Below are 13,586 nucleotides of genomic sequence, written 5' to 3'. Positions count from 1 at the left end.
CTCAGACACAGCGTTCGCCAACTCAGAGTCATATTTTGTTCCACATTGTCTATTCCTATCCGTCGTCACAGTCCTTTATTCATCTGCCAGATTGCCCAAACGCCTGGTCCCACATCCATGTTTTTAATTTCTTTCTGAAGGAAAGGAGGGATGTTGCTGATCTAATTTCCCCGGGGAGTGAATTCCATAGGTGAGGAGCCACCACTGAGAAGGCCCTGCTCCTCGTCCCCACCAATCTCACTTGTGACAGAGGTGGGGCCGAGAGCAGGGCCTCCCCAGATGATCTCAAATTCCGAGGTGGGACGTAAAGGGAGATGCGTTCGGACAGATACGCTGGGCCGGAACCGTGTAGGGTTTTGTAGGTCAAAACCAGCACTTTGAATTGTGCTCGGAACTGGATCGGCAGCCAGTGGAGCTGACATAACAGGGGGTGGTATGCTCCCTGTATGACGCTCCGGTGAGCAGTCTGGCTGCCTCCCGCTGGACTAATTGAAGTTTCCGAACAGTCTTCAAAGGCAACCCCACGTAGAGTGCGTTGCAGTAATCTAACCGGGATGTAACAAGATGTAATACTTCCCCAAACATATTGTTTTTGTGATTCACTGCTATGCTTTAATTATATTCAATTTGTAACAATGAAAATACATCCTGCATATCAGATATTTATATTACTGGGTTGCTGTGAGTTTTCCGGGCTGTACGGACATGTTCCAGAAGCATTCTCTCCTGACGTTCAGCCCACATCTATGGCAGGCATCCTCAGAGGTTGTTGGGATCTGTTGGTGTAAAGAAGCCTTTATCCCACCGAATGGGACCACCAAAAATGTGGGAAAGTTCCTAGACTGCTATTAAATTAAACTGCCACCAATATGTTTAGAGACGCTAGTCTTAAAGTCTCTGTTTATCCCTATTTGCGTTGTGAGGTAACTTTGGTAGAGTGGAATGCACCGAACATAAAATCAATGGAGGAGGCAGGTTTAAAATACAAAGAGAACAAGTTTATTATTAACAAAGCGTAATTGTTGCAATATTGAGATGTTGAACTTGGCACATGCTTGGTGGTTACAATATGGCTTGGTTAAGATACATTCAAGGCTTTTGATGTTACAATCTTATAAACTCCTTCTTCAGTGAAGTGCTTTATTATATCAGTGTTCCCTATTGTGAATATTCACACTGTTTGTCCTATACAGGATCAAACCACTGATCTCCAGTCTTCCACTACTGGCGATCCTAAAACCCCCTCTGTTAGATTCTTTTTACTCAAGCAATCTAACAAGGTTTCACCTTCAGCTCCTTTGCTGAAGAAATATTCACAAATACTAAGAACTAACTGAATCTATACTACTTCACACCACAGAGCCCTAACTGACTCTGCCCTCTTCTCAGGGTGTCATCCTCCTGACTGAAGCTTAACTGCCACTTTCAAACCTTTTTCTCCTTAAGCTCCGCCCACCTCCTCTTCGGCCTTGTCACCATGGCAACCTATCTCTCACAGCTAGGCCATGGCAATGTAAAACACAAATACAGTTTAAACACAGTATAATAAACACTTTATAATAAACACATCTCTACAGTTGGAAACTAGGCAAGGGAGGTTTATATATCGGTGGAATGTCCAGGATGGGAGAAAAAATGATTGTCTGTTGGAGGCAACTGTGAATGTTGGAACTAATCACCTTGATTAGCATTGCAGAGCTTTGCAGCTTCAAGGTGTGGCAGATTCCTGCCTGGAGTAATTCTTTGTTGGGAGATGCTAGCTGGCCCTGATTGTTTCATGCCTGGAATCCCCCAGTTTTCAGAGTGTTGTTCTTTATTTACTGTCCTGATTTTAGAGTTTTTAATACTGGTAGCCAGATATTGTTGATTTTCATGATTTCTCTCCTTTCTGTTGAAATTGTCCATGTACTTCATGTGGATTTCAGTGGCTTCTCTGTGTAGTCTGACATGGTGGTTGTTAGAGTAGCCGAGCATTTCTGTGTTTTCAAATAAAATGCTGTGTCCAGGTTGGTTCATCAAGTGCTCTGCTATGGCTGACTTCTCTGGTTGAAGTAGTCTGCAGTGCCTTTCATGTTCCTTGACTCAGGTTTGGGTGCAGCATTTGGTGGTCCCTATGTAGACTTGTCCACAGCTGTAGGGTATCCTGTAGACTCCTGCAGAAGTGAGAGGATCTGCAGGACTTCTGCAGGAGTCTACCATATAGCATGTACAGGGACCGCCAAACGCAGCATTTCCCAAAACACGAATTAAGGAACACTGCAGACTGATTCAACCAGAGAAGTCAGCCATAGCAGGGCACTTGATGAATAATTGAATTTAATATTAAATAATTAAATAATAAGTAGTAAAATAAGTAGGAACAAAAATCATTTTATGGTTAGGGGTCACCACAACATGAGGAACTGTATTTAGGGGTCACGGCATTAGAAACGTTGAGAACCACTGTTCTAAAGACTGCCAACGCAGGGGCCTGTCTAAGATCTTTGGGGAGGGTGTTCCAGAGTCGGGGGGCCACCACAGAAAAGGCCCTGTCTCGCGTCGCCACCAGACGCGCCTGCGACGCAGGCGGAATCGCGAGCAGGACCTCTCCGGATGAACAAAGTGAGCGCGTGGGTTCATAAACGGAGATGCGGTCACGCAGGTAGGATGGTCCCAAACCGTTTAGGGCTTTGTAGGTAAGCACCTGCACCTTAAATTGGGCTCAGAAAATAAACGGCAGCCAGTGGAGCTCCTTGAACAGGAGGGTTGACCTCTCTCTGTAGGGAGCACAAGTTAACATCCTGGCCGCTGCCAGTTGGACCAGTTGAAATTTCCGAGCCGTTTTCAAGGGCAGCCCCATGTAGAGTGCATTACAGTAGTCCAATCTAGAGGTGACCAAGGCATGGACCACCCCGGCCAGATCAGCCTTTGCAAGGTACGGTCGCAGTTGGCGCACGAGTCTCAATTGTGCAAAAGCCCTCCTGGACATCACCGACGCCTGAGCCTCAAGCGTAAGCGATGAATCCAAGAGGACTCCCAAACTGCGGACCTGTGGCTTCAGGGGGAGTGTAACCCCATCCAACACAGTTTGCCACCCTATACCCTGATCAGGTTTGCGATTGACCAGGAGGACCTCTGTCTTGTTGGGATTGAGCTTCAGTTTGTTCCTCCTCATCCAGATAGACACAGCGGCCAGGCACTCGTCCTTGGAGTTGGGTGGAAATGAGTAATAGAGTTATGTGTCATCCGCGTAGAGGTGGCACCTAACTCCAAAACTCCAGAAGACCTCTCTCAGCGGTTTCATGTAGATGTTAAAGAGCATGGGAGACAGGATAGAGCCTTGCGGGACCCCACAGGTCAAAGGCCAGGGGTCCGAGCAGGCGTCTCCCAGCTTCACCATCTGGGTTCGTCCCTCCAGGAAGGATCGGAGCCACGACAAAACCGTGCCCCCGAGACCCATCCCAGAGAGTCGAGCCAGAAGGATACCATGATCGATGGTATCGAAAGCCGCTGAGATGTCCAAGAGAACCAACAAGGTCACACTCCCCCTGTCCAGCTCTCTACAGAGGTCACCCACCAAGGCGACCAAGGCTGTCTCGGTGCCGTGACCAGGCCTGAAACCAGACTGTGACTGATTTAGGTAGTTGATGTCATCTAGAAAGCCCTGGAGCTGGGAGGCAACCACCCACTCCAGCACCTTACCCAAAAAAGGGAGGTTGGAGATTGGTCTGTAATTGTTCAGCACCGTGGAGTCAAGGGAGACCTTTTTAAGGAGTTGATGAACCACAGCTTGTTTCAGTCGAGATGGAAAAAACCCCTGCTCCAATGATGCATTTATGATAATCACAAACCAATCGACCAACCCCTCCCTGGCCGATTTAATTAGCCAAGACGGGCAAGGGTCTAGAGCCGACGTGGTCGCCCTCACAGCCCCAAGGACCTCTTCCACGGTCTCAGGAAGAACAAGCCTAAAGGAATCCCACAAAATTGGACAAGCAGGTGCCTCAATCACCTCCCCTGGCACTGTGATGAAATTGGAGTCCAGCTCAAGGCGTATCTGAGCAACTTTGCCTGCAAAATGGTGTGCGAACTCGCAACACCGAGTTGCTGGGTCATTGAAGGTCTCCTCCACCACCGGTGGCTGAAGGAGTTCCCCGACGACCCGAAACAACTCCGATGATCTATTTGCTGCAGACGCTATACGAGCAGTCATGAACATGGCCATATAGGCCGGGAAAACCTACAACAACCCACTGATAGGATTTGGGGGGGGGGGGGTCGCTGTCGTGTTATATGAGCAGCGATACCACTAGACGGCAGTGTGGGTTTAAAAATCTGATAGGAGGGGGGGGGGATTGAGAAACCACTGTCCTTGTGTTATATGGGCAGACATACCACTAGACGGCAGTGTGCCTTTGCAAATCTAATAGGATTTTTTGTGGGGGGGGGGGGAGTACATTTTACAACGGCGGAAGAAGGCTGCAACAGATTGAGAAGTTGTGTTAACTATGCCACCAGTGGAACGTCACTCTGTGAAGACTGTGTGTTGATGGCGATCAACAGGGGCAGGACTGTGAAATCTGGAAGCCCCTAGTCACAGACTGGCACATGGGCGATGGATACGGACGCAGTCGTTCTACCTCAAGGTCCGAGGCAGTTGAGTAGTTCGGCAGCTGTATCCATGACTGAGCAGCCCTTTTGAGGACCCACTCTGTTCACCCCACATGGGGAAGGGGCTAGAAAAGGTGCCTTAAACATAGTCTGCCTCTCTTATCCCTGAATGGACTGCCGCGTCCAGTGGGGTCACCACCCTGCGGCCAAAAAAGAAAAATGAGATAATTCCTCTAGAGCAGGGGTCCTCAAACGTTTTGAACGGGGGGCCAGTTCACTGTCCCTCAGAGTATTAGAGGGCCGGACTGTTGGCTCTTGGTCGACGAAAACCAATAATAATAGAGTAAAATAATAAATGTAATAATGCTAGAATCATACAATCAAAGAGTTGGAAAAGACCTCATGGGCCATCCAGTCCAACCCCCTACCAAGAAGCAGGAATATTGCATTCAAATCACCCCTGACAGATGGCCATCCAGCCTCTGTTTAAAAGCTTCCAAAGAAGGAGCCTCCACCACACTCCGGGGCAGAGAGTTCCACTGCTGAATGGCTTTCACAGTCAGGAAGTCCTTCCTCATGTTCAGATGGAATCTCCTTTCTTGTAGTTTGAAGCCATTGTTCCGCATCCTAGTCTCCAGGGAAGCAGAAAACAAGCTTGCTCCCTCCTACCTCTGACTTCCCCTCACATCTTGACACAGACCTCATGATGACTCCTCCCAGCCTTCTCTTCTGCAGGCTAAACATGCCCAGCTCCTTAAGCCGCTCCTCATAGTGCTTGTTCTCCAGACCCTTAATCATTTTAGTCGCCCTCCTCTGGACACATTCCAGCTTGTCAATATCTCTCTTCAATTGTGGTGCCCAGAACTGGACACAATATTCCAGGTGTGGTCTAACCAAAGCGGAATAGAGGGGTAGCATGACCTCCCTAGATCTAGACACTATGCTCCTCTTGATGCAGGCCAAGATCCCACTGGCTTTTTTTGCTGCCACATCGCAATTTTGGCTCATGTTTAACTTTTTGACCATGAGGACTCCAAGATCTTTTTCACACGTACTGCTCTCAAGCCAGGCATTGTTCCCCATTCTGTATCTTTGCATTTCTTTTTTTCTGCCTAAGTGGAGTATCTTGCATTTGTCCCTGTTGAACTTCATTTTGTTAGTTTTGGCCCATCTCTCTAATCTGTCAAGATTGGTTCGAATCCTGCTCCTGTCCTCTGGAGTATTGGCTATCCTTTGGGAGCCAATACAATATTGTCATTTGGGAGTTGTAGTTGCTGGGATTTATAGTTCACCTACAATCAAAGAGCATTCTGAACTCCACCAATGATTGAATTGAACCAGACTTGGCACACAGAACTCCCATGACCAACAGAAAATACTGGAAGGGTTTGGTGGGCATTGACCTTGAGTTTGGGAGTTGTAGTTCACCTATATCCAGAGAGCACTGTGGACTCAAACAATGATGGATCTGGACCAAACTTGGCACAAATATTCCATATGCCCAAATATGAACACAGGTGGAGTTTGAGGGAAATAGACCTTGACATTTGGGAGTTGTAGTTGCTGGGATTTATAGTTCACCTACAGTCAAAGAGCATTCTGAACCCCACAAATGACAGAATTCGGGCAAATTTCCCACATAGAACCCCCATGACCACCAGAAAAAACTTAAGGCCATCCAGTCCAACTCTCTTCACCAGGGCAAGAAAATGTAATCAAAGCCCTCCTGACAAAGAGCCATCCAGTCATAAATATAGATAGGTAGATATGATTCACACACACACACACAGATATAGTATCATAGATTTGAAAGGGATCCCTAAAGAAGGACTATTATATGTTGCATGTTCCAGAGTAGGCAAACCAGACAATCAACATCAACACTGACAAAGAAACAACAAGAAATACTGTTTACCCACAAGCATCAAGACATTACATATATTACAAACCAACACTTTCTCATTACTTTATTTTCCAGATCAACAGACTGGGCCACAGTAACGCATGGCAGGGGATGGCTAGTAGAGTATAATAGTAAATGTAATAATAAGAAATAGAGTTCAATAGCAAATGTAATAATAATAGAGTAAAATAATAAATGTAATAATAATAAGAAATAGAGAAAAATGCTACATGTCATAATAAGAAATAGAGTAAAATAATAAATATAATAATAAAGAGAGTATAAAAATAAATGTAATAATAAGAAAAGGTGTAAAATAATAAATGTAATAATAGAGTAAAATAATAAATGTAATAATAACAATAATGATAGAGTACAATAGTAAATGTAATAATAATAGAGTAAAATAATAAATGTAATAATAAGAAGAAAGAGAGAAAAATATGGTTAAAACAGAAGAACAGCCTGCCTCAGGGGAGCGTACTTTGCTCCATCAATGTTCAATGATGAGCCACTGCCAGAAGGGACAGAGAGTTTCATCTATGCTGATGATCATGCCATCACCACTCAAGCAGGGAGCTTTGAAATGGTTGAACATTTAGGCGCTCTTACTACCTATTACTGGGAAATCCACCTGATTCCTAATCCATCTAAAACACAGGTGTGTGTTTTTCATCTTAAGAGACAAGCATCCCGAGCTCTGAGGATTACCTGGAACAGAATCCCACTGGAGCATTACAGCACACCAAAATACCTGGGAGTCACTCTGGACTGTGCTCTGACTTACAGGAAGCGCTGCTTGAATATCAAGCAAAAAGTGGGTGCTAGAAATAATATAATACGAAGGATGACAGGCACAACCTGGGGATCACAACCAGACATAGTGAAGACATCTGCCCTTGCGTTTGGCTTCTCTGTTGGTGAGTACAAATGCCCAGCGTGGAATACATATCACCATGTTAAAACAGTGGATGTGGCTCTTAATGAGACATGCCGCATTATGATAGGATGCCTACTCCCTACGCCACTGTTTAGCCTGTATTGCACCACCTGACATCCGTCAGTAAGTAGCAGCTAATAACGAAAGGACCAAGGCAATGAAATCTCTGGCCCATCCGCTGTTCAGATATGAGCCAGCAAGCCAATGCCTTAAATCAAGAAATAGCTTTCTGCGATCTACAGAGATACTCGAAGGAAAACCTCAGCAAGTGAGAGTCTAAAAGTGGCAGGCTAAAACCCGGAACCAAAATCAGTGGCTGATACCGTATGAGAGACTCCCTCCTAGGCACACAGAAGACTAGGCGACTTGGAAGGTGCTGAACAGGCTGTGCTCTGGCACCACAAGATGCAGAGCCAACCTTAAGAAATGGGGCCACAAACATGCGAGTGTGGAAGAGAGCAAACCACAGACCATTTACTACAATGCAGCCTGAGCCCTGCCACATGTACAATGGAGGGCATTCTTAAAGCAATGCCAGATGCACTCCAAGTGGCCAGCTTCTGGTCAAAGGACATTGAGTAGAATGCCAAGTTGCCAGGCTGAAGATTAATCCCGACAAGACAGAGGTCCTCCTGGTCAGTCGCTCGTCTGACGGGGGTATTGGGTGGCAAACTGTGCTAGACAGGGTTGCACTTCCCCTGAAGTCATAGGTCCGCAGCTTGGAGGTCTTCCTGGATTCAGCATTGACGCTTGATGCGCAGGTGTCGCCGGTGAGGGCCTTCGCACAGTTAAAACTTGTGCTCCAGCTGCGACCATACCTCATGAAGTCTGACTTGACCACAGTGGTCCACGCCTTACTTACCTCTAGATTGGACTATTGCTATGCACTCTATATGGGGCTACCCTTGAAGACTCCAACTGGTCCAACGCTCGGCAGCCAGATTAATAACAGGGGCGAATTACAGGGAGCGATCAACCCCCCTGTTTAAGGAGCTCCACTGGCTGCCATTTATTTTCCGGTCCCAATTCAAGGTGCAGGTTATCTATATAAATAAAAATGTAATGTTTGTTTGTGCTACCATCAGAACTCAAAAACCACTGGGGGAATTGACACCAAATTTTGACACAAGACACCTAACAGTCCAATTTATGTCCTCCACTCAAAAAAATTGATTTTGTCATTTGCGAATTGTCGTTGCTGGGATTTATAGTTTACCTACAATAAAAGAGCATTCTGAACTCCACCAATGATGGAATTGGGCCAAACTTAGCACACAGGGCTCCCATGACCAACAGAAAAAACTGGAAGGGTTTGGTGGACATTGACCTTGAGTTTGGGAATTGTAGTTCACCCACATTCAGAGAGCACTGTGGACTCAAACAATGATGGATCTCGACCAAACTTGGCATGAATATTCCATATGCCCAAATATGAACACAGATTGAATTTAAGGGACATAGACCTTGACATTTGGGAGTTGTAGTTGCTGGGATTTATAGTTCACCTACAATCACAGAGCATTCTGAACTCCACCAATGACGGAATTGAACCAAACATGGCATACAGGACTTCCATGATCAACAGAACACACTGGAATTGTTTGGTGGGCATTGTCCTTGAGTTTGGGAGTTGTAGTTCACCTCCATCCAGAGAGCACTGTGGACTCAAACAATGATGGATCTGGACCAAACTTGACACAAAAATTCCATATGCCTAAATATGAACACAGATGGAGTTTGGAGGAAATAGACCTTGACAATTGGGATTTGTAGTTACTAGAATTTATAGTTCACTACAATTAAAGAGCATTCTGAAACCCACTAACGACAGAAATGGGGCAAACTTCCCACACAGAACCCCCATGACCAACAAAAAATACTTAAGCCCATCTAGTCCAACTCTCTTCACCAGGGCAAAAAAATGTAATCAGAGCCCTCCTGACAAAGAGCCATCCAGTCATAGAGATAGATAGATAGATAGATAGATATGATTCTCACACAGACACACAGATATAGTATCACAGATTTCAAAGTGACCCTTAAAGAAGGACTATGATATGTTGCATATTCCAGTGTAGGCAAACCAGACACTCTCCACATCAACACAGACAAAGAAACAGCAAGAAATACTGTTTACCCACAAGCATAAAGGAATTACATAGATTAGAAACCAACACTTTCTCACTACTTTATTTTCCAGATCAGCAGATTGGGCCACAGCAGCTAGTCTATATGAATAAAAATGTAATGTTCGTTTGTGGTATTCACAGAACTCAAAAACCCCTGGACCAATTGACACCAAATTTGGACACAAGACACCTAACAACCCAATGTATGTTCTCCACTCAAAAAACCCACGAAAACAAAAAGCAGAAAGGACTTCTGAACTACATGTTCACAAAGGAGAAACTGCATTGCCCACAAAGAGGCCCATGGCCACGCCGCCTCCTCCTTGCGAGGAAACAGCCGGCCGGCCGTTAAAGCATGAGGAGCCAGGCGCGCATGCATAGCCACACACACACATGTGAGAATGGGCACCATGGGAGTGGAGGCTTGTGCGAGGAAGGCCGGCGGGTGGGGGAGGGACTTTAGGAGCCTACCTACTGTCCTCCTCCACTTCCTCTCCTTCTTCATCTGAAACCGCACCACCACCGCTTTAGGAGTGAGGAAGAAGAGGAGGAAGATGGTGGATGGGCTCCTAAGTCCCTCCTTTGCCAGCAGAAGCAGCAGCCTTTTCCTCTTGGCTGCCCCCCCCCCCCCCTTTCGTAGCCTCCTCTTCCTCCAAGATGCCCTGGTGGAAGCAGCAGGCAGGAAGGAGGGAGGGAGGAGGGGAGAGAGACTGTTGCCTTCTTCACCAACTCTTCCTTGCCTTCCTCCCTTCACTGCAGGAAGGAGGAAAGAAAGAAAGAGGCAGAAACAAGTTTTATTATTATTATTATTATTATTATTATTATTATTATTATTATTGTTATTATTATTAAACTTTATTTATACCCCGCAAAATCTCCCGAAGGACTCGATGCGGCTTACAAAGGCCAAGGCCACCAACAACAATAACATACACATACACAGTAAAAGTCATAAGCAAATAAAAACATCAAGCAAAGTTTTATTTTTGAATTCTCCCATTCCTCTGCGTCCTGCTCCCTTCTTCCTCCTCCAACTCCTTCTTTATTTCCTCCCTCTCCTTCTCTCTCATTTCTGTAGATCTGTCTCTGACAACACGAGCACACATTTCTCTCTCTCTCTTCTATTAACATCCAGACCGGGAGGTAACTCCCTTTGCCACACTCCTTCTCTCCCTCACTCCCTTCCCTTCTTTCCTCCCCCGTTCTTCCTTCCTTCCCTTCCTGTCCCTCCCTCCTTTCCTTCTTTCCCTCCTTCCCTTCCATTCTGTCCCTCCTTCCTTCTTCCTTTCCTTCTTTTCCTTCCACCCTCCCTTCCTTTCCTCCTTCTTTCCCTTTCATTTCCTTCCCCTTCATTTCCTTCCCTCCCTCCTTTCTTCACCCCCCTCCTTCCTTTCCCTCCTTCCTTCCTTCCTTTTTCCTTCCTTCCCGTCCCTCCTTCTTTCCCTTCCTTCCTTCCTCCTTTCCTTCTTTCTATGTAAGATATAAATACAATATTTTATATATTGTTATATACATTACTATATGTTACTATTATATATTACTATATAATACAAATTAAATAGACTTACAGAATAGAGTTGGAAGGGACTGTCAAGAAGTAATGAGAGAAGGAGGGAAAGAGGGAAGGAATGAAGGAGGGAAAGGGGGAAGGAGGGAGGAAAAGAAGGAAGGAAGGAAAGAAAGAAAGAAAGAAAGGGAGAGAAACAAGGAAGGAGAGAAGGAAATAAAAAAGGGAAAGGGAAAGAAGGAAGGATGTAACCAAAGAGCAAAGAAATGGAGGAAAGAAACAGGTAGAGATGGAAGAAAGAAGAAGATAAATAGGAAGGGAAAGTAGTAGAGGAAAGGAAGGAGAGAAAGACGGAGGGAAGGTTGGCCACAGCAAGGTGTGGCGGGTACAGCTAGTTATCTATAAAGCCCTTAACAGTTTGGGACCCGCCTACCTTTGTGACCGCATCTCCTTCCACAAACCTGCCCGATCTCGTCGATCTTCGGGGGAGGCCCTCCTTTTGCCCCTTCCTCTCACAGGCCCGTCTTGTGGGAAAGATGGAGAGAGCCTTCAGCTCTGTTGCCCCCTCCCCGACTCTGGAACTCATTGCCCGGTGTGATTAGGCAAGCCCCCACCTTAGCAGCTTTCAAGAAGGATCTCAAAACTGGGCTTATCCATTGCCCCTTTGAAGGGTGATCAGATAATTCCTCTTGCTGCTCCTCCCATGATGTTTGTCCCCATATTGCAATTCCCCCCGCCTGTTTGAAGGCCTGTCTCCATTACTCCGTCTCCTATGAACTTCTCCCATAAAAATATTTCTCTTTCATCTCTATCTCATCCTGAATTTTATTATTTTATCTCTCACATGTGGCCCACCCTTTGGGATTGATTCTGCATTGTATTATTTTATTGCATTCTTATGTTTTTATTTATTTAATTGTGATGTTTGTTTTGTTGTTTTGGTTTTATTTTGTTGTAATGTACAGTTGGGCTTGGCCTTATGTAAGCCGGCCCAAGTCCCCTTTGGGGAGATAGTGGCGGGGTATAAATAAAGATGATGATGACAATGATTATTATTATTAGCTTTGTGGTTTTTCTATACATTATAACTGTATTCACAATTCTGACATGATAAATAAATAAATAAACAAATAACATTGTAAGAATTTTTATTATTATTATTTATGGAAAAATAATGGAATGCTTCTTCCGAAACAAGCTGAGTGATATATCCAAAACAGAACATAAGGAGGGGGTGGGACACACATATAGGCACGCCGTTCATGTTGTCGGATGCAAGCTATGAGAGGAAGATGCTGTGGTTGCCTTCTCTTTTGACGCCGAGACTCCGAAGCAATGGTCAAAGGCTTTCAATAATGTCGGGTGAAGCGAGGGTCGCCAGGTCGGCTCGTTCGGTCCGGATCGGCAAAGCCAGCTTCTTGCACCACTGCATTCGAGGTGTCACTTTGCGCGAAACCTCCACGCCTGAGGGCAGAACCAATAGGATTGTTATGATCGGAATGATCACCCGTGCAATGAAAATAACTCTAATGCCAGGCTTTAGCACAGCAGGATAACAACCAGCTGCAGTAAATCTTGCCAACCAAAAGATTGTCATTTTGAAGCCCAGATCAGGGTGAGCTCCTGGCCTTTAGCTCAGCTTCTGCCTACCTAGCAGATTCCAAAACAGCATGTGAGTAGATAAATAGGTATCTCTTTAAAGCAAGGAGGTATTTAAGGCACCCATATGGAAATGCCAGGAAAATGCTGGCAAGTTGATCAAGGAGGTAATTTACGATCAAAAGCTCTTCAGCAGGGAAGATGGAATACCAGCACCCCCCAGTGGCTGGAACCAAGAACATGGGAAAGGAGGAAGTTTACGAACAAAGCTGTTCAGTAGGGAAAGTGGAGCGACGGCCATATGTGTGTTCTGTGATCCACTTTGCGTCCCCTTCGGGGTGAGAAGGGCGGAATATAAATAAATAAATGTGCTATCAAATGTAATGCACACCTCTTTTTTCAAAGCCTCGAAACCAAAAGAAGTAGTTGCTGCTCAATGTCATGCTCAATGCAAGAGGTGCCCAAAAAGTTGACGACTACTTTGAATCCTTTCTTTAAAAGCCAAAATATTAGGACAGCGAAGCTTCCAGCAACGGAAAAGGAAACATTGGAAAGCATCCATGCGGTAGAATGACCCCACTTTAACTGCCTTGGTTCAATGCTATGGAATAATGGAGGCTGTCTTTTGACAAGGCCTTGAGCTTTCCCTGCCAAAGAATGTGGATTCCTCATCAAACTACAAATCCCAGAATACATAGAATTAATTCACTGCAATGAAAATAGAGATGAGGTCCCGCGAAGACAAGCTCCTGAAGCAGCTCCAGCATCTGTTTTGGTTTGGCTCAGCATTAAGATTAACGTATGATGTGACTCTAATGCGCACCCTAATACTGGCCAGGTCATTTCGCCCCAAAATGCCCTTTTGCTTTGGCTCAGCATTAAGATTAACATATGATGTGACTCTAATGCGCACCCTAA

General features: G+C 45.4%; 1 protein-coding gene across 2 annotated transcripts in view; it reads right to left on the bottom strand.

The window, feature by feature from the left end:
* Window positions 1–12,200: 12,200 nt before the first annotated feature.
* LOC132781052 (scaffold attachment factor B2-like) overlaps window positions 12,201–13,586 on the bottom strand; it is a 49,414-nt gene continuing 48,028 nt past the window's right edge. For both annotated transcript variants that reach the window (XM_060784978.2, XM_060784979.2), the window contains one exon: window positions 12,201–12,533. In XM_060784978.2, coding sequence (XP_060640961.2) covers window positions 12,419–12,533 — 115 coding nt within the window. In that variant the 3' untranslated portion in view covers window positions 12,201–12,418. The remainder of the gene's footprint in view (window positions 12,534–13,586) is intronic.

The sequence above is a fragment of the Anolis sagrei genome, chromosome X (assembly GCF_037176765.1).
Source record: "Anolis sagrei isolate rAnoSag1 chromosome X, rAnoSag1.mat, whole genome shotgun sequence".
Classification (NCBI taxonomy): Eukaryota; Metazoa; Chordata; class Lepidosauria; order Squamata; family Dactyloidae; genus Anolis; species Anolis sagrei.
The sequence above is the reverse complement of the archived record's forward strand: the minus strand, read 5'-3'. Positions and strand labels throughout refer to the sequence as shown.